The 21,544-nt window shown below is 32.0% G+C and overlaps 1 protein-coding gene across 2 annotated transcripts; it reads left to right on the top strand.

Moving 5' to 3' along the window:
- The first annotated feature begins 9,864 nt into the window (after positions 1 to 9,864).
- On the top strand, positions 9,865 to 21,149 carry Sam-S (S-adenosylmethionine Synthetase). 2 transcript variants are annotated; one of them, XM_012363918.2, is made up of 11 exons: positions 9,865 to 10,006; positions 10,616 to 10,730; positions 11,156 to 11,828; positions 15,131 to 15,208; positions 15,509 to 15,631; positions 17,072 to 17,184; positions 18,155 to 18,298; positions 18,668 to 18,886; positions 19,038 to 19,220; positions 19,399 to 19,532; positions 19,717 to 21,149. In XM_012363918.2, the coding sequence occupies exons 3-11, from the start codon at positions 11,714 to 11,716 to the stop codon at positions 19,820 to 19,822; spliced, it is 1,215 nt and encodes a 404-aa protein (XP_012219341.1). In that variant the 5' UTR covers positions 9,865 to 10,006; positions 10,616 to 10,730; positions 11,156 to 11,713; the 3' UTR covers positions 19,823 to 21,149. The 2 variants fall into 2 exon arrangements, with proteins under 2 accessions (XP_012219341.1, XP_012219342.1); XM_012363919.2 differs by lacking the exon at positions 17,072 to 17,184 and adding an exon at positions 16,189 to 16,301.
- The last annotated feature ends 395 nt before the right edge of the window (positions 21,150 to 21,544 follow it).

Below are 21,544 nucleotides of genomic sequence, written 5' to 3'. Positions count from 1 at the left end.
CTTATATTTTGCTGCGCGCCATTACTTACGCCATTACTTTGGTTCTTAATAGCTTTATTCCTTAAAAAAAAAAAGAAAGATTAAATTTGAGATTAAATAACCAAGGTTAATATTTACAAATTGATCAGTCTTTGTATTTTTATTTGGCCATGCAAAAATACAAAAACTGAAAAATTTGTAAATATTAATCTTGGTTATTTAGTCACAAATTTAATCTTCTTTTTTTTTATAGGGAAAGAACTATTAAGAACCAAAGCGTAAGTAATAGCGCGTAGCAAAATATATATTTCTTCTAACACAATTGAATGGCCAAATAAAAATAGATAGTTTAAATAGATAATTCATCTTTTAGTCAACAAGAACAAATAAAATGACTCTTCGTCTCGTATGTATTTCTTCCTTCGATGTTGGCAATATCTTAATGAAGATTCAAGAAACTTGTACCAAATTTATTTAATCATTATTTTTAATTTGAAATACAAACAAAAGACATAATGAAAAATCAGTGTTAAAATAATCAGTGCCAAAATTGCATATCTATCGCGTAATACACAAATAATATTATTTTTATTATATATTTTACAATTTTACATATTTTTTAGAATTTTCTATTCTACAGATATCTAAAAACATTAGAAAATATTGGAGGATTACGTATCTGGAAAAGAATGCGGAAATCAGTGATGCAGTTATACACCGATAGAAAAATACATTTATAACATAATAGTAATGCTATTATTCAAAGTGTTCAGTATTTACCAATGCAATATGCAAATGCAATAATTATTATAGAGCAAGTACGCAACTCTTTAATGATGAAAACAACATTTGAAATACAACATGTAACGAGCACCTTAGCATTGACAAAGCTATTGCTTCTTCAAATATCATTTGCAATATCATTTATTATCTTATATAATCTATTTTACATATACCTCTGCAGATTTTTGGAATTTTACAATATAAATTATACACAATTGTTACGCAGGAAGAGTTTATTGAAAAAAGATAAACTAAAAAAATTTAATGTTAAATTTAATTAAATATGAATATGATAAAACTACTGCAAATAATAATTTAATTATAAAAAATATTAGAGTCCTTATTATAATACTCTGCAATTTTAAACATTAATATTATAGCAGTAATAAATATTATTAATATAATTGTTGCTACATGTTTTTTATAAAATGTTGACCGTTCAATAACATTGAACTTGTTTCATTTCTTTTCTTAATCAATCTTTCAGTCAACTGATTTTTGCTCAATCAACTTATCTTGAATGAGACAATTCATCAAGAATCTATGACTAGCAAGTGGCGTAAATATAAAATATTACTTATCTTCTGCTGTATTTTTGCTACATCGTCTGTAAGTGGCTTACACGACTTGCCACGAGATTGCGGCAGGCACAAAACTGGTAGTGTTATCGATATTTTAATGATGAGACTGTCGGACTGTCATGACTGATCGTAGCTCGACAATTGCTATTTGCAATACCTATTTTATCATCAGATGTTTTGTTTATGCACATATTAGATAAAATTCGATATTTTTATAGATAGAATAACGGATGAGACTATTCTTTGCATAAATGTCACAAATCAATAAATTTACAATGTGCAATTTTTACTAATTGTATCTATACTTTTTTTTGCATCGATCAATCAATTTCATTATTTAATAAAATTTATTTTCTTTGTTACAATATATTTAAAATTTAAATATTACGATTTTTAAAATTAAGGATTTATTAATTAAATAAATTTTATACAAATTTGACAAAATTGTGATAATTTCTTTTGTTAACAGCTGAATATTTTACTCTTATAAGTAATTTTAATATTATTTTAACAAATTTGTGTTTATTTTTATTACAATTTAAAAATAGACATATTACTCTTTATTTTTAAAATTCAATATATAAAAAACTATTTATTAGCTTATATTATATTGTTCAATTGTGGGGATTTAAATTTTGAAAAAGTTTAACGCAGGCAGTTAAATTAATGAAAACAAATTGTAAGAGAATGTGGAAAATATTTCAGGGAAGAGGTTCATAATATATCGGTCAGGAGCTCTATCAGAATTCTTCCTGCGCAGTACCCGAATTTCCTCAATCTGTCGAGGATGTTTTAAAGGCGAGAGCGTAGACGAGAGGAACCTGGTTCAACATTCAGGAGACTTTCTATTTTCAGCGGTGGTGCCTCTTGTTAGACATCGATCGTTGGTTTTTTTCCGTAAGTAAGATGTATATAAGGAGTTGAAACCGGAGAATACGCGAGAACTAGAAGAGAGAGAGAGAGAGAGAGAGAGAGAGAGAGAGAGAGAGGAGGAGGAGGAGAAGGAGGAGGAGGAGGAGGGAAGAGAATCAGTATGTGGGAATTACAGGGGCAGGTGGAAAAAGGGGATGTCAGAGGTCAAGGTTGATGCGAGTGAGCTCTTCCCTCTCTTCCTCTTCCTTTTCCTCTCGTCGTCATCCTCCCTCTCTGGGTCCACCAAAAGTGCAAATCGCCCAGTATTGTCTTGTAAGTCGATGTCAAGGGTCACCGAACTTTTGCTCTAAGGATATTAATATCGTTGTCGGGTATAACCAACGTGATTTCATATACCAGATGTATATAAGTAATCTATTGTCTTGTAATCGTAGCGTCCGAAGAGAAAAGTGGCGATTAGCCTGACAATCGCCTTTCGACGAGACTTTCTATACGCCATGTTCCATGTACGGTGCGTTTAGTTCTATTTAAAGCTTGGATTGAATTCGTAATATGTGAAATTCATTTTAAATATGAAGATATATTTAAAGTGGATCCCGCAAATTATTCTGTGCCTTATATACATATATAGAAACAACTTGCTGTCGTGCAATTCAAATTGAATTTAAAATTTTAAAAAAAATTGAGCAATTTAGACGAATTTTTTAATAATAATTATATATAGTGATAAATATATATATATATAGTGATTAATAATAATTATATATTAGTGATTTTTTTCCAGTAGCTTTCCTGAGCAACAAACTATATCTATCACGGTTCTGTAAAAGAACAACGATAATCAGTGACCGGAGACGCCATGGCTCTCTCCACGTTATCTCCTCGAAATTCTATTCCCAAGATAACGAATGAACGCTATCAGCACTTGTCATGACCACATCGACTACCTTTAAAATTTGCAATCGTCTTAGATTTTTTCTTTATATCGAGTTTGCTAAAATCCAAACTTTCACTCTTTAACGAATTCCAGAAGCTTTTTATTTATATTTTATTTACAATTTGCTTTTAAACATTTATATTTAAGTAATATTATTATGCAACAATAAATTATTAACAACATATACATTTCTGATCCACGAAACTAATATCGTGTAGATTTGGATAATTTTTGCCAGCGATTCACTTTTTGAACTCTATTCTAAGAACAGTAAACTATGTTTTTAAAAGCAACATAAAAGCATAAAAGCATAACAGTATAAAAGCAGCTAAATGTCACTTTATTGACGCAACAAACACGCGATCTTCTTACTTTCAAATTTTCTTGTTAAAAGAGTTAATTACAATGACAAAGAGCATTGTTCGATTCATGTGTTTGGACATAAAGAGAGAGATAATAGAAATTTATTCTTTACTTCAAAATAACATTATCCTAATATAATCTGCGCTCTATTCAGATGTAAAAAAAGTGCTAGAATATATAAAAAATTACATAAAAAGCCCGTGTCGGCTGTTATATAACACTACTCTGCTTGATCAAATTGTGCATCGAAACGAAATATGATTCATTGCACACGAATCGTATAACGCGATCATACGAGGAAACACCTATCGTCGACACGTGTCGCTCGTGTGGTAGAGAATGATAATCTAATTATTTTTGATATAACACACACAATACAGTAATTCGATAAAATATAATAATTTAATTCTTGTAAATATAATAAAAAGGATAATGTGTTTGAAAAGACATGTACATATATATATATATATATATATATATATATATATATCTTAACCGTTTAAAATATATATATATCTTAAACGATCAAAATCAGAAAAATTATCATCTGCTGCAGCTTTTTTTGTGCTTAAGTTAATAAGAAAAATAGAGCGATATAAATAGGAATTCAATAACAAAGTCAAAATTTAGTTAATTTAATATTATTATTTGTTTAATACGTAAATTATTTGTAATGAAAAATATTATTTAATATTTACAAAAATTACATAAACTGAATTTACCCTCGCTGAATTTGCTTGTATCAATACTTTTCCTCAATATCGTTCAGTGATATTGACATTTAAGTGACAGTAAATTTTTTATATTTTGTAGTTTTTTTAGTCATTAAAGATATTGAAGTCATGCCGCATAATGTAATTGTTGCAAAATTACATCAATCAAATCATCAATATTGCATTATCTATCGTAAATTTCTCATAAACGTAAATTATAATATAAATGATAAAAACATAAAATTTAATTTGTTTGTATAATTCATGGTATAAAAACAATAATTTATGAATAATGCATAAAATATGTGATTCATCAAACAAATATCGATACCGATGCACGATACCAATATCATTACGAACCACAAAGGCGATAATCTTCCAATTTCTTTTTTGAATAACTTTATCAAAATTTTATTACTTTATCAAAATCAGAACTGTCAGTTTATTCGGTATCAAAAAATGTTCTGTAAATATGTTCTGTAACAATGTTAGATTTACAGAACTTGCACGCATTATTGATCGTATAAATTGCGCATTATTCAACACACAGATCATACGATAAGACGATAAGACGATGAGATTTCTTCTGCGCTTTTTCCGCTTTGCATCACCTTTAATTCACCGAATGATTTGCAAAATGAGAAGCAGGTATTTGAGGAAATATTTGTTAAGGAGAACGCACGCACTAATCACTCACCAAGTGAATTTTTTGCTAATTTGTTTTCGTTTTACTGATTCTCTCAAAGAGTTGCAGAGCCATAAAAATTACGATAGACGCCTTTCAAATTACAAACATAAATAAAAAAACGATATAAAACACCCACACACACACTCACGATCAAACATAGATCATATAACAAAGACAAACGCCAGCGGAAGCGTAATATCTTCTTACAGATATAGCGTATCACACGTGAAACACGTCATTAAAAAAAGGTCGAAGTGTATATTCAATTCGTATCAAAAAACAAGTTAATAAAATCTGTTTATGCACCTCGCGATTACATATAAATAATAACAAATGTGTGTATGTATATATATATATATATATACAATGGCACCATCTCATGTCCCCCTCGAAGTCATAAAACTTTTGTACGAAACATTTTTTTCTAAAATCCCGTGATTTCCAGATATTTGACCGTTTAAAATAAAATGGGACACCCTGTATATATATATATATATATATGTATATACATAAGTATAGAAAAAAATATATATAAATTAAACGAAACGAAGGAACGGCATTTGCGTGATTGAACGGATTGCAGATATTTTCCTGTTACTTATCGTAACATGCGATACGTTTATTTTAACACTATGAGATATGCGAATCCAAATGATTCGAACGTAAATCCCTGTTGGTTAATTCCATAATAGAGAGACGTCAGCGGAAATCTAATTCGCTCTGGGATAAAACGTTAAAGCGCATGTGATATTTAAGCTGATTATTGCAAGTAATGGCGATACGAGCACAAAGCACGACCGATTTATCATCTGTCCGACTTTGATGTATCCGAGTGCATAACGAACGCGATAAAAAATCACGCTAATTAAGCATCCATCGGTGGTGCATGTCGAACACGTGTCAGTTCAATGAACCCGCAAACGATATTGATCTAATTCACGACCAAGAGACATCTAAACGTAACCCCCGCGTGCGTGGACGCGACGCAAAACAGGCGAAATTCAATATCGACGAGCGAGATAAAAGTTGCTTATATCACTCTTAATGAGTAGAGCAGAGATAATCTGTTACAAAATGATAAATGTATAGATACTTTATTTCTGGAAGTTTACCTCATCATTATCTGTCAATGATATGATTATCAGAATCATCTCAAGTTGCATATGAATAAATATTCAATGAGAAACGGAAAATTTGCATCAAACTTACCGTTATTCTTGCAAATTGCAAGTTTTACAAGTAATCCGGTTGGAAAATTTTACCGCGTAACATTCCGCGAATTACATATTAACACATTAACAAGTTATGCATTACCATTGAATTGCACCATTTAATTCATCAAACACATTACTAGTCGCATTTCTGTATGATGAAAACTTTGAAAAATTGCTGCAACCGATGATATTGCATATCTTTATATCTGAATGATCGAAACTCTATAATTAGAAATGGAAGATTCATAATTTGAGAAAAGAAAAGAATATAATATTTATTAATTTCGATGATCCACCACAACGAAAGAATTTCACGATAACGATTCCGCTAAACAAAAGTTTACATTTGCACACACGTTAAAACAAATCTCAAATTACTCACAAGCAATTGAGTCTCTAGTATCGCGGAAGAAAAGTTGCTCGTGAGATAATATATATATATATATATATATATATATATATATATATATATATACAAACATTGAAATTTAATATTATTGAGAATTTTTAGCTCTGATAAAGCTAATCACTGGTGTAGGTCGAACATGATTAAATTCATGTGAATCTATTGATAGTGATGCATGCTCCACCATTTTCATTTATGAATAAATATTTCAAACTTTTTATTAAGCTTTGCACGCTCTCTGCGCAGCGAATAATATTAAATTAATAAACTACTCTAGTGATGAAGTACCTAATCTTAATTTATATTATATCTACCGCACGCGTACATTTAGACTAATCAGCCTTCGAATGATTACTATTGGACTATCTGTGACGTCTGACGTAACGGCAAATGACATTCTGTTTATAGTTCGACATTTAATTTTAAGATTATACTCAGAGGATAAAATTTATTCTTGATAATACATTATTTAGAATGTTTGTAGAACATAATTATAACATCGCAATACGGCATTATGCACTAAGAAAAAAGTATATAATATTTTGAAATTTTAATTGGATATATAGTAAAATAATTATAGTTCAGATATTCATTTTTATAGAATCTGTTACTACAATGTTAGCAATAATAATTTTATACGTACAGTGCTGCCAATCATATAATCAACATAAAAATTTTACTACAAAAGTTGCAATTATTTTAAATATAATAAAATAGTATACTTTAGTAAACAAACATCTCATTTTGGAGTGTAACAACATACAATATAGTTATTTAAATTAATTATTATGATTATAACATCTATAAAAATATGGTTAGCGCCGAAGAACACTATAAGTTGTAATGAGATGATTACCGTAACCATTTTTTTCTCAGTATGGAATTAATTTTTCTCAAGGTTTATAAATCGAATTATCTAATCGATATTAAATGTTGAAGAAATTTTTTTTCTAAAATTTTCTTTTTTTATTTAAACTTTTTTTATTTTAATCAATATTTAAAAAAAAATATAATTATACTTAAATATGTTCTACATTCAAGTACGCTTTTAACAAAGTAAATTATTGTTTTACTAAATAAAGTTTAAAATTAACTTTTTTAGCAGATGACATTGGAGCCATTGAGCGTATCTTAATTAACAATATTATTACCTAGCATTACCTGTAGCAATAATCTTTTTACTGTACTCATTAAGAAAACGTGCTAAATTACTGATAAAAAACTATCGTCTAAATTGCATTGTACAATAGATAAATTGCTTTGATAAAATGTAAAATAAAACTGGGTGATCATAATCCTATAATATGCGCATGACATCGGATCAGTAAATTGCTCTGTTAATGAATCAGGAATCCAATTGCGATTTTATACACACTATTTGCGACAGAAAATCGCAATACTAGATTTCGTCAGTTTGATTATGTGTGCCCTACTTTGTCCGAAGACTATTTTGATGCAACGTCGCGAATGCAGTAGTGTTACAACAGAACAGCGCTTATTAATCTCAGTGTATAATTTTTATGAGATTAACCACAAAGAAGTGTTGTTTGCAAAGGAGAGCCGATAAATAACGAACATGTGCGTATTTTTCCGTAACACTTGACATCATCGGCAAAAGATAGCGCAAAACTCCCGTCACGAATTTGGCCATTTTGCTCTAAATTAAATCTCATTGCTACTTAAAGATTATCGCGAAATGTATGAAATTTATTATCCCAATGTCACACTTGCGTGATGCAAATAAGACATCCAAAATTTCTTTTTTATCAATAAAAAAGACTCATGTCAACAAAATACAATGTATGAGCGCTATAAACAGTTATTGATCGTGATGTAATTTGAAATTAAATTAAAATTACTTGTTTTTAAATTATTTAAATATATCTATAAGCAAAGTTTTATTGAAAAACTTTCTGAAAACACTTGAGTAAGATTTGCGAAATTAAAGTAGTATATATAAAGTAGTATATATAAGATTTAATTTACATTAATTGGCTTTGAACTTTTTCAAGGTTTATAAGATTATCGCTCTTGCTAAATACAGCGATGTGTCATATTTTGAAGATGAAATTGAGATCGTTGATCGAGAAGTTTACGAATAGATGAAGCAATTTGCAGTGATAAATAACAGCAATGCGCTTGAATTATTATATTAATTTACAAGCGCTTGAACTTCATAAAAGATCCTAAGTTATCGCGAAAGTGCACAACATTTTTATACAATCCGCATGATAACAATGGAAGGTCATCTATGCGGGAAGAAATAGCATCGGCCTATAATTTATTTAAACCTACAAACGGATCTGCAATAAAACATTAATTAACTATATTTATGATTATCAAGCTATTTATTAAACTAAGTGATCAAGAACTAATTTTTAATTATGCCGAATGTGTTAGATATTAGCCGATAATCACTATCGCTAACTTAAGTATCAGTCAGCCGTGCAATCAATTGACTTTCATTCATGACGTCAGTTACAAGTAACAGACATGACATTCAGAATGATCAGCAACTTTGACTTATTACAACACGACATCCATATGTTGTATCATATTTCGTTACAACTCGCTTAGACAAACAAAATATATGATCCCAATAAATAATTTTATTATACGAAACAGATTATTATGCGAAAAAATTTAAAAAAAAAATTTTGCAGAGCTTTATACACTTTATTAAATTTTTGCACAGATTGTTAATATTTGAACAAATTCTTTGCTTCATAACACTTTGTTTACTCTCATTCAAATATTTGCCTCAATAGATTCTACAAACTTTTTCTTTTGAAACTTTAAATTTCATAGATTATTGATCTTATACATGCTGACTTCAAATATCCTCAATTTTATAGAATTTTTTATTCAGGAATTTAATTTTTTTCTAGATTTTCAAATTGAAAATCGCTTGAGATCGAGGAAATGTTTTCAGCGACGCTTCGCAAACAATCGATGACAAATCTGATTGTGAGATAAACATTTTACATCCTGAAATTGAGAAAAATATTAGAAATCCAAGTTTCATATTCTGGAAGGAATTCTTTTAGATTGTACAAATTTTAGATTGTATTTTTATTATTTCGAAAAAATAGAAAAACTATAAACTTGTGCAATTTGCTGTGTAACTAGCGTGTCATCCGATCATCCTGGCGCACTTTGCGTCTCTGTCGACTATTATCCCACCCCAAGATTTTTCGAATCTGGCGAGCGACATATAAAAGTACAGCCGGTTCTCGAGCACTCGCAGTTTGCAATTTCAAAGACGTGAACGAAAGTGGCGATAGCATTATCTTACGTGTTCACGTTTCAGAATTACAGTTTTATCGTGTCTTCCGCAATTGCACAAATCAGACTTCCAGCTATATTAAGAAAATTCGATAATAGACAATATTTTTTGACATTCGACTCCTTTAAATTTAATAACAGCACATGGGAATAAACGCTGATAAGCACTGAGTCGACACTATCGGTAAGAATCTAAACTAGGCTCATTGGTCTCTATTCGTATCTTGAGCGCTCTAAATGTAATCTATCTACATGTTAAAAGTATCTCATTATCAAGCCGCGATTGTATGTGGACAGCGTGTGAAATAAAATTCTGGATCAAGCGGTCACATTTAGTGCTAACAAGATATACATAGATATGCTTTCGTTTCAAGTATTTCACAGATCACTCCGCATGATGCAACACTAAAAGCATTAAATGCAAAGTATGACTTAGCAAGTTGTAAATGTATATTCGTCGTGGAGATCATAGTGCCATGTTGATAGATCAAGAGCAGCGTACTAAGATAAACTTGCCATTACATATCGTCACCTTAAAGCTATTAATTCCCCCCCCCCTCCCCCAATTTTTAAAAACTTGAGTTTTTAAAATTAATATTCTAAGATTTAAATCAAAATTTGATTTAAAAAATTCAATCAGCGGAAGAGCAACAAAAGACTCGCAAAATTAAATTAGATAGAATTGCCAAAAAATTCGATTTAACTCTAAATATAGCATAATTGACATTTTTTACATTTTATTTATTGGAATATTTTTCATCCTTATTTTTATTTTTATTTTACTTTATTTTAGCTGGTTTATAATAGAGAGCCATCAACTTTGGCGGAAGTAATTGAAGGAAATTCAACTGTTTTTACGTTTTCCGCTTTTGTCTAGAACTTAAACGGAAAAATCACACGAAATACAGGTAAATTTTAAATTTATATCAAAATATCAAAAAATTGGCATAATTATTATATAATAATTTAACTATGATTTAATGTCCTTTTAAATATAAAAATTGCATAAAATAAGATAAATTTTAAATTTATGTTAAAATATTGATTGCGATATAATTATCATATAATTTAATTACTACTCTAAACTTATAAATTTAAGATCTTTATTGAAAAAATCAGAAATCCGTTTTGTAATATAGATATACAATATCACAGTATACACCCGTTTCTTTTCAAAGTTTACTTATCTTATCAAAGTTTGTAAAACACACATTGTTTTGGAATAGATCATCTAACTCTCCTAAAATTTATTTCTCTTGAAAAAACATCTTGTTTGCGAACAGGCTTTTTCTAATCAAGACGAAAAAAATCTAACGTGTTATATCTTTCGTAGGACAGGCGTCGAGCACGTGGACGACGAAGCCGACTCAACCGGCAGCCGCGAGTCACGCGAGATACGGATCCGTTCAGTCTGGCTGACTCGAATTCCGCGCCGATCATCGAGGCGGCCGTGTCACGTGACTGTAGAGCCGGTCGAGCGCGCAGGGCAGACAAACCGAGATTATAAATAGGCGGCAGCAAGGCGCGGGGAGTCTCTTTCACTTCCCGCTACGTTCTACAGCGCGTTCGCCTGTTCGTTCCGATCATTACGCGGTGTGCCGTGTGCCTGTGTGAAGCCTCATCACAATTCACACCGCTCTTCCTCTCACGCACGCTGTCGCTCACTCGTGTCCAACTATAACGCAAGCCCGCAATCTTGCAAGGCTCGTGAGAGATAATCTCGGAAGATTATAATAGAGCGAAGTGCGTATAACACAACTACAAGAAGACACGTGGAGGAATATTTCGGTCAAGCTAGGCTCCGCTAAGCGACAGTGTTACGGAGCTCACGAGTGGCTTGAAACGCTACGACACGACGACAACGGCGGCGACAACCCCGAAACGCAGGAAAATGCCGGAAACCGCGCACCACATGAACGGCTATGCGAACGGCCACGCGCCACCCGAGTTGCAGCAGGACACCACTTTCTTGTTCACCTCAGAATCGGTTGGCGAAGGACATCCAGGTAAGCAAATTCTCCAAATCTCATAAGGCAACCAACCCCTTTCTGGGGGTTTAACGAGTAACTCTGCATTATCGGTCGAAGCTCACGACCTCTCTGTCTCTGTCTTTTTCTTCTCTCTCTCTCTCTCTCTCTCTCTCTCTCCGTCTGGCAGCGTGTAGCTTCTGCTATCATCGTATCGCGTACGCCACCATGGAAGAATCACTTTCATAATCGGATACATGCCGCACTTTTTCTACTCTTTCTTTAACTCGAACTCGACAGCGTCAATCTTAATACGTTAATGATGATTCAGTGTCTTTCTTTAATGTTTTTCAGTTTGCTAATGCTATTTATTTTTGTTTTTAAACAACCGGAGTTATATTCTAGAAACGAACAGTGTTAGATCGTTAGTCGCGAACCTAAGTCTAGCGAACGGATCTTTGCTTTTCATCTCATGTTCTTCGTCGCTTGTTGTCGCCGAATTCCACGGCTCGTTTCTCGCTGCTGAATTCGGTTACCTCGTGCGCGCACGCTCGCAGCCCCGGCCGGAGATGTATGAAACCTATCACATTGTTAACCGAAGAACCGCGATAGCCACGCCGCCGTTGCCGCCATGTGCTCGCTCCGATTACAGCGCGATCGGCGCCAATCGCTCGCGGCTAATAATGCGTGATCGGTTGAGGTTAGACGCCGCTTCAAGTCTGATTAAATCTTCTGAATTAGCTTTCACTCATTTAAATTCCAGTAATCACCTCAGCATGAGTCTTGCCCCATTCGTCTATACTTGTATATATATATTCTCTTGCAATTTTCTTATCGTTTTAGAAATAACATAAAAATCTAGAAAATTCTAGAATTTTATGTCACTATGTGTTGTTAGCGTTATCTTTTGCGTTTCTGACACAAACTTGTGGAATTTTATGATAACATTTACGTAACTGTATAAAAATTTCTGTTACCAGCAATTAGAAGTACATATTTTCTAACAATATTTTTGTTATTTATTGAAAGAAGTTGAAAAAGTTCTTTCTAAAATAATGATTTAATCACAAGAAAGTGTAATGCAAAAATGTATTGTTTCTTTCTAGATTATAATGTATCTAATTATTCGTGGAAATAACAATTGAATCTCTAGCTATATCAGCATAAATTAACATTGACATTAGTTAATCAAGGCTAAGCTAATCATTAATTCTTTCTATATTGCAGATAGGACTATGCTTTAGAGTCTAGACAAAATAGTAAAATAATTAGGATAGATAATAAAGATAATAGATAATAGGTACTAGGACTAGTTAACAAGATTATGAATACAATAGGTTAGCCACAGTCGATGACTATAAAACTATAAAAACTGACCATATTATTTTACAGTTCTATTTGCAATATAAATATAATGATAGCCTTTCACTGTCACTGCTTGATCATAGTTTAACTGATGTATTGCTTTTCGGAATTATTAATTTTCATTTAAAGTACAAATTAAATATTTCGATTCTATCGTCAGAAAAAGAAACAATTGAAATAAGCTTCAACTCACCGTTGTCTTTTACATTTCTATTAGTCTTTAAGAAGGAAAGGAATTGATGCTTAACGTAGTTCTAAGAACACCTTCTGAACCTTTTATTATCTTTAATTTTTAATTATAATAGCGAATAAACCTAGAATTGAAATTAATTCTTTTTAGGAGGGTCATTTTTATGACTTGTAACTTCTTGGGAACGCTACACGTCACAAGTAATGGCCGGAGCACAGACTTTTGCATAAAGCATAACGCATAAGCATAAGGAAATTGATTGGTCCATTTCCTTATGCATTTGCTTATGCTTATATATAGACCAATCAATTTCCTTATGCTTATGCGTTATGCTTTATGTAAAAGCTTGTGCTCTCGGCTTAATTCTTAATCCTTTCATGATGTTTGTCAGACACAACGTTATACTTTCTTCTCTCTATTTCCAGCAGAAACTTTCAGAAATTACTGTCGACTATAATCTTTCACATTATCATGTCTATATCCGTGGAAGTATTCAACGGCACTATTAATCACAAAAGATTCGTGATTAATTATTTCTCTTCCTTTCCTCTTCCCCCTTTCCCCCCTTCTATTTTTTAATGCTCATCTTCTAATACTTTTTCAAAGTCAATCTATCACTGAATTCTAGATACTTTTTTCCATTTTATTGGCATTGTTAGACATTTTAGAATATTAAGACGTTAGAAAAAAAACAAGGAGTCATGTAAATGGTTTATGTAATTGATTTCTGTATAGCTGTTAATGTAATTGCTTCAGTTTGATGAAGCAATTTAATTCTTATAGTGGCAAATTGAAAACTTATTAATACTTTTATATCGAATTGATAATAAACTTGTTGCACTGCGCATCTGCTTTATGTGCGAAGATTCATAAACTAGATTCATAAAAACTTGTTTACATATATGACATCGTTTACATACATTCACATTAGATATAACTCGAGCACTTGTGTATTCCTTCGCTTGTGACGTCACCATCCAGGATGACATTCTTGGGGATCACCGATTTTCTAAAAGAAAAATTAAATATTTCTGAATTTCTTCAGTAATAGAGATGTTTTTGTACTGTAAGCCCCTAAATAACACAAGTTAATAGTATTACCTGCATTATCCGAGTGAATCATTTTCAGTAGTTATCTCAACTTTCTATTTTTATCTATAACTCTGACCGTAATCACTTAAATATTTTAAGTTAATGACGTATTTCTTGTATTTTATTATATTTAAATGAGTCACTTTTAATAATTTATTCTTCCGTAATTTGTGGATTATACTTACGTATTGCTAATTACCTCTACGATTGTCGACTCTTTCTCCTCCATCAGATCATGTCTCTAATTATACCAAAGATAAAGAAAGAAGAGCATGAGTCCCGCGAGCAATTTAGGCTAACTAACCTTGGATTAGCAATTCATCGCTTTTCTTAGATAATAATTTGATAAAGATATAGAATTAATTTTTATTCTATCTCATTTGTTGTTACGTATTATAAGTTATATAATATAATTTTGTTAGATCCTCAATTGTTTTTCAATTTTGCAATTTTTATTTAAAATAATGAATATTAGGTTTCCTTAAAATAAATAACATTTTTGAAATACATTTCGTAAAATGTAATTTCTATATAACTGTTTATGCGTGGTTTAATCAAAGGTAAAATTGTACAGATCTTAAAAATATTTTCGAAATAATAATATTCTAATTGCTTTTTTAAAAATTTACATTTTTATGTTACATATTGATAAATAAATATTTATGTATCATATATCTTTTCTGTTACATTTCAGATAAAATGTGTGATCAAATAAGCGATGCCATTTTGGATGCACATCTAATACAAGATCCCGATGCTAAAGTGGCATGCGGTAAGTTTCACCAAGTATATTTGTAATACAGCATCTATTTATAAAGTAGTTTGTTCGCTCTTGAACTACTTTTAATGCGGAACTTTCGACTTGTGTATTCATCACTTAATAATTGTTGAAATGAGCATCTTTCAAATTTTTCTTACATCTATCTACCTTAATAATACTGACATTTTTGTGTGATAGCATTCTTGATATACATAGTAAATTATATTGCGTAACATTATAACATTATAACATATATAATATTAAGAAAAATAATAAATATCTGAATTAACAACTTTTTTATTTATTCTGCAGAAACTGTGACAAAAACTGGAATGATACTTCTATGCGGAGAAATTACATCAAAGGCTGTAGTAGATTATCAAAAGATTGTTCGAGATACAGTAAAGCACATTGGTTACGACGACTCTTCAAAAGGTATCGCCGTTGCGATTTCTGTTATATTTGTCCTTAATTTTAGTGATGCACGTCTGTCATTTCCTTCAATTGCCTCTGACACTTTGTTGGATGTTAATTGTATGTTTGCGCGAGAAAATTCAAAGTTCCTACATTCATAAAAAACCAACAGTCGTTGTTTGACAGTAACACATGCATGCTCTGTGACTGAATATATAGCCAATATATCCCTCGTCCTTATAAAATTCTCATATCTCCTTCATTAAGCTTCCTTCCTTCATCAAACGTTACAAGTGCACGATTGAATCATGGCACGAAAGATTCAAGCGCCAAACATCATTTGTGATTTCTGTCGAATGTGTTTTATAGAATATTGAATTTTTAATATAACAATACTAGTGGAAAAAAAATTAGAAAATGATTTTACTTTGTACACACATTGAGATGTTGGACTTGGATTCCATGCCTCGATCGATCGGATAATAAATATATCCTGCTCATTATCTTTCGGAAAAAAAAGATCATACAAAGAGAACGCATAAAGACAGTGTAACGTAAGCATATCGTGCTCGTGGCAGGATTCGATTGGCGTACGTTGAACCTTTTGGTGGCGATCGAACAACAATCCTCAAATATCGCGGATGGTGTCCATATGGACAGGCAAGAGGTGGACGTGGGTGCCGGTGATCAGGTACATACCCCATTCTAAACCCAGAACAGCCAAAATTAATTCAATGTCAATTTCTCCTGTTGCTTCTTAATCCCCCCCCCCCCCCCTCCCCTTCCCCTTCCGATCTCCTTGAAAAGTTGAGACACTTTCCATCCGTTTCGCTATTGTATGTGACAGAGAGCGTGTGTTACATCTTTGTGTGTATGTGTACATGTGCGCAGGTGAGAATCGCCTGCGCAAGTATCTAAACACCATCATTGTAGGATACTGATACTGAAAATACCGATTGCTTAAAAACTTATAAGCATCGCATCAGTTGTGCAAGAAATAATTTGACAGAAACAAATCTTGAGTTAAAGCACTCGGCGGATACGTTTCCAACAAAGTGCCGCTATCCAGTCATCGTATTTAGGAAGTAAGGCTGCATGTACTATGTTCGGATACATGCGTACATACCAAAAGTACATACAAAAATTGTTAGGTCATAAAAAAAATATGTGTCGTCTAATTGATACAAAATTATTAGTATGGACTGTAGCAAACAATTCCTAAGTTTTGCACTGATACTTCCAACAGTCTTCATGTCCGAACTTGTACATGCAAAGGACAATCCGTCACATATTAGTTTTAATAAAATCAGGAATACATTAGGATTGATGTGGCCTGATAAAAATCTAATGCACCGGGACAATGGCATCTTGTGCAAAAACTATCGACCCGATATGGGAAAGGACGTTGACGCGTAAACAGTAGTGGATATTTTTGTCTTACTGCACTGATGATTTCTGCAGGTTTCGACTACAAGCTGTGCAATGTTCTGTTGGCGCTCGATGCTCAGTCACCAAATATCGCGGCAGGCGTTCACGAGAACCGTAGCGACGAGGAAGTGGGAGCAGGAGATCAGGTCAATTTAGCATTGTCATCGTTGATTTTATGTTTTCTTCTCTTTGTTCTCTTTTCTCATCGTCATGATTATTCACCTATTGTACTACCAAGTGGTACTTCTTTATTGGCTGTAGTAATAACATTCATTGTATCTTCTTTGTTTCAATTAAAACCTATTAGGCTTCTTGATTCTTCGCTATAGAGGTGGAAGTGATGTGACTGACATACTGAGTTTTCCTTCATATATTGATGCATTCACTTTGCCTCACTGTAGTTGCACACTGTAGTTTGATGAATGCGCTATCACAAGTATGTGTTGTTTCTCCCTTTAATTCTTGACTGGATTTATCATAGAAAGTATGAAAAGATGTAATGAATGTGTAGATATATATATATGGTAAATAGAAATGCGAGAAAATTTAGGAAAATTTCGAAACATTTTATGTCTCACACCGTAATCGATAAGTAGTCTCTGTTCAGTAATAGAACAACCATGACTGTAGTACTAATTTGATTCCAATTGTCGCTCGTTATTAAAAAACATGTTAAAAAATATTGATTGTGAAAGACCACATTCCTAGTCGAATTCACTAGTTGTGTAATTAATAATGTGTGTGAATCGTACCTTGTAAACCAAGTGTTATTATCCATGATTATTCTTTCTAAATTACTATTCTATCCTGTTCTGTGCGGCACCTTTTATTGCATAGCAGATTTATTGCTTCATATTTTTAGCAGCTATATATTTATATAATGCTATATATATATATGCGATAATATACTTTTTGTAAGAAGAGTCTTCTATTTTGAACTAAACTTTTTCTTATTTTATGCACGAAAATATGCATGCTTTTATTTTCTAACGACGCATAATATAATTTTGAATAACTTATTCGTATATTTAAAATTATAAATTATATATAAAATTGATGCTTCAAGCTCAAACTCTTATACATTTTTGCTAGAATAATTAAATATCTTCCATTCAGGGTCTAATGTTTGGGTATGCAACGGATGAAACTGACGAATGTATGCCATTGACAGTTGTATTGGCACACAAACTGAATCAGAAAATTGCCGAATTAAGACGAAGCGGAGAACTATGGTGGGCTCGTCCAGATTCTAAAACACAGGTATAATTTCATATAATATACACGTTTTTAATGTTAAAGCCATATTCAACGAGTAAGCTGGTAAAAAAGTACTAGTATTAGTAGCTGGGATAGCTCAGTGGTCAGGACAGTTACCTAGAAATTTCAAGATCCGGGTTCGATTCCAGCCTGATCACTTCTGATTTCTCACGCTTAGAAGAGGCAGGCTCTCTTTTATATAAGATAAAAAGAACATGTAAACAGTGATGGTTATTCAATGATGTTTCTCTGTATTTGCTACTCTTGAGTGCCATGATGTTAACAACTTAACTGAGAATAATCCATCCAATAATTTTTTTTTTTAAATAAATTTTTTATAAATCGTTGAGTACATAATTATATATGCGATAGGTAACCTGCGAGTACATCATGGATCACGGAGCCTGTGTACCTATAAGAGTTCATACTGTTGTGGTCTCATTGCAACATAGTGAGAAAATCGGTCTAGACGAACTGCGTAAGGCTATCATGGAGAAGGTTATCAAGGAAGTGATACCAGCGAGATACCTTGATGACAGAACAATCTTTCATGTGAATCCTTGCGGACTTTTCATCATTGGCGGACCACAGGTATTATTAGCATCTTAATTCAAATATTACGCACAAATGATATAGTGATATATAAACAAGGTTTATTAATCATTCATTAATTACTCTTCATTAAATTTACATTATATTTTATAAAAAGAGTAGCTTTGATGTTCTCCCTTAAAAATTTTAGAGCGACGCTGGCCTTACTGGACGAAAGATCATTGTCGACACATACGGGGGTTGGGGAGCGCATGGTGGTGGTGCGTTTTCCGGCAAAGACTTTACGAAAGTGGACAGATCAGCCGCATACGCTGCAAGATGGGTTGCCAAGTCTTTGGTGAAAGCCGGTCTCTGCAGGCGTTGTCTCGTACAGGTAACATTTATAAGATTTATCAAGATATTTTTGTCATAAACGAAGCAATTTTCGTTTAAAAAAATATATGTATTACATATATATTATATAATATATAATATTTATATTTTCACAAAGTTAAATCTTCAACTGTATGATTTATCTCTACAGAAAATTTATTTACCATTATTTATACTAGGTTTCCTATGCCATTGGAGTAGCGGAACCGTTATCAATCACAGTTTTTGATTATGGCACATCCTCACGCTCCCAGAACGAGCTTTTAGATATAGTAAACAAAAATTTCGATCTACGACCTGGAAAGATCGTCAAGTATGTATACTTATAATTCACATATGTTAATTTATGTCATCATAGCATATATTACACATTGAATTATTATCGTAAACATTGTTTTATTACGTTTTACAATATATTGCAATGATTTTATAAAAACAAATAATTAAAAAAAAAAATATATATATATATATATATATATATATTTCTCTTTTTGCAGAGAATTGAATCTTCGTAATCCTATTTATCAACAAACCAGTACGTATGGTCACTTTGGACGAGACGGTTTCACATGGGAGCAACCAAAAAAGCTAATTCTCGATTGATGAGAGAATAGATTTTAAGTTGGTCTTGACGTTTTTCGATTTAGATGTTCGATAAAACGTCTCCTGTCTCCTCTCTCATTCTAATTCTCTCTACCTTTCTCTCAGTAACGGTGTTATCTCAAATAAAAAATATCGTCCGAGATTCTTCAATCTCCATACCGCGATTACCACCGAGTCTACCGGTTCCTCATGCCAATATTTAGCAGTAGAAATGACTGGAAGTGGGCAATTTTCTTTTTAGTTCTTTTTTCGTGCCGTGGAATATGAAGTTATGATATGTGACGACAGGCATAGTACAAATCTTGTTCATAAACCGACACGCGAATAACGGCAATAATTTCTTCCTTTACTCTACGGAATTCTTTGATTCTGTTGAACCACATAGTTGAAAAGCTCTGAAAAAAAGTGAAGGGGAAAACTTACTGTTCATATCTGCGTGTCGGACTATGGTACAAGTTTCCGGATTCGGAAATGAACCAGCAGTCTCATAGATTTTTAGCGGTATTAATAGTCCCTCGTACATGAAAGTTCGACGATCAAATATAAACATAAAAATTTCGAATTTTTAATGTACACGAATGTACCGCAGATTTTATAAGTTCGTATTTTATTTTAGCAATGCTTGATGACGTATCAGTCGATCTTTCTTATACGGATTGAAATTTTATTAATCGTTCGGCAAAAAAGAAGTGTAAATTAATAATACGATAATAATCTTTCCTCGGCACACGTCTAGGTAGCAAAGCAGGAAATGACGCTTATGCATAAACGTACTTGCGCCAGTTTTACGAGTTTCATGCAAGATAATTGTGACGTAATGATATCAAACTTAAGTATCATCAGTGAGAAAAACTATTGTTAAATATTTTAGGATTCAAGAGTCATTAGATTAGTTATATAAAATCAACTTCGTTATAAAATTAGGTTTTTTCTCAAGTTGTAGTGTCGTGTAATATGTAGTATAATACAAACTTGCGAATGTACAGTCATTTCCCCCTTTGCTATTCAATTTTAACTAAGTAGAATAATCGAAGCAGATATTGGAAAAAAAAATGTTATTGTGAATCTAATCCTAGTAGTCGAGCACAGATCGTGCGATGGAGCTCGAAAGTATTGTAGAATTTTTCATTGTTTTTTGGTACCCTCCGACAATTTGTCCGACGTCATCGATTTTAATAGAAAACAATTACAATTGTAAAAAGATTTAGTCGCTCCCTATCAGAATTGATGTATGCAATTTGCGACATAAACTATATCGGCAATATGTAACAGTGCACAAGATCGTATAAAAGAAAAACACATAATAAAGCGGATTTTTTAATAAAAATGTTTTACTTTATTTTTGTGCGCGCTATTGTACAAATGAAGTATTTAATCTTTGATCTTTCCATCATTACAGAAACGCGTAATTTGCGCTTAGCCGATGAACATTGTCCTTCAATGCAAATTCGACAAACTGCAAGTAAACTCTATATCTCATTTGTCATATGAATATATTTTATTAATTCTTTTTTATAAATATCTTGCATTAACGTTAAAAGTATTTTGAAATAAAATGATAGAAATTAGTGTAGTAATACAAAAAAAGTAATATTGAAATAGTTTATTGAAGTTCAAGCGCTTGGCTTAAAAATTTAAGCAGCAGCTTATTTTTCTTTTTATAAACGTTACCAAAAACGAGATAAATTTAGAAATAAATTAATGTTTTCAATATCAGCAGCA

Source organism: Linepithema humile, chromosome 3 (assembly GCF_040581485.1).
Source record: "Linepithema humile isolate Giens D197 chromosome 3, Lhum_UNIL_v1.0, whole genome shotgun sequence".
NCBI lineage: Eukaryota > Metazoa > Arthropoda > Insecta > Hymenoptera > Formicidae > Linepithema > Linepithema humile.
The sequence above is the reverse complement of the archived record's forward strand: the minus strand, read 5'-3'. Positions and strand labels throughout refer to the sequence as shown.

Excerpts from the sequence above, each read along its gene's own strand:
- Sam-S (XM_012363918.2), top strand. The coding sequence starts at position 11,714 with ATGCCGGAAACCGCGCACCACATGAACGGCTATGCGAACGGCCACGCG. Across the intron at positions 17,185-18,154 it reads AAGTGGGAGCAGGAGATCAG|GGTCTAATGTTTGGGTATGC; the intron begins GTCAATTTAGCA and ends TCTTCCATTCAG. Across the intron at positions 19,221-19,398 it reads GCAGGCGTTGTCTCGTACAG|GTTTCCTATGCCATTGGAGT; the intron begins GTAACATTTATA and ends TATTTATACTAG.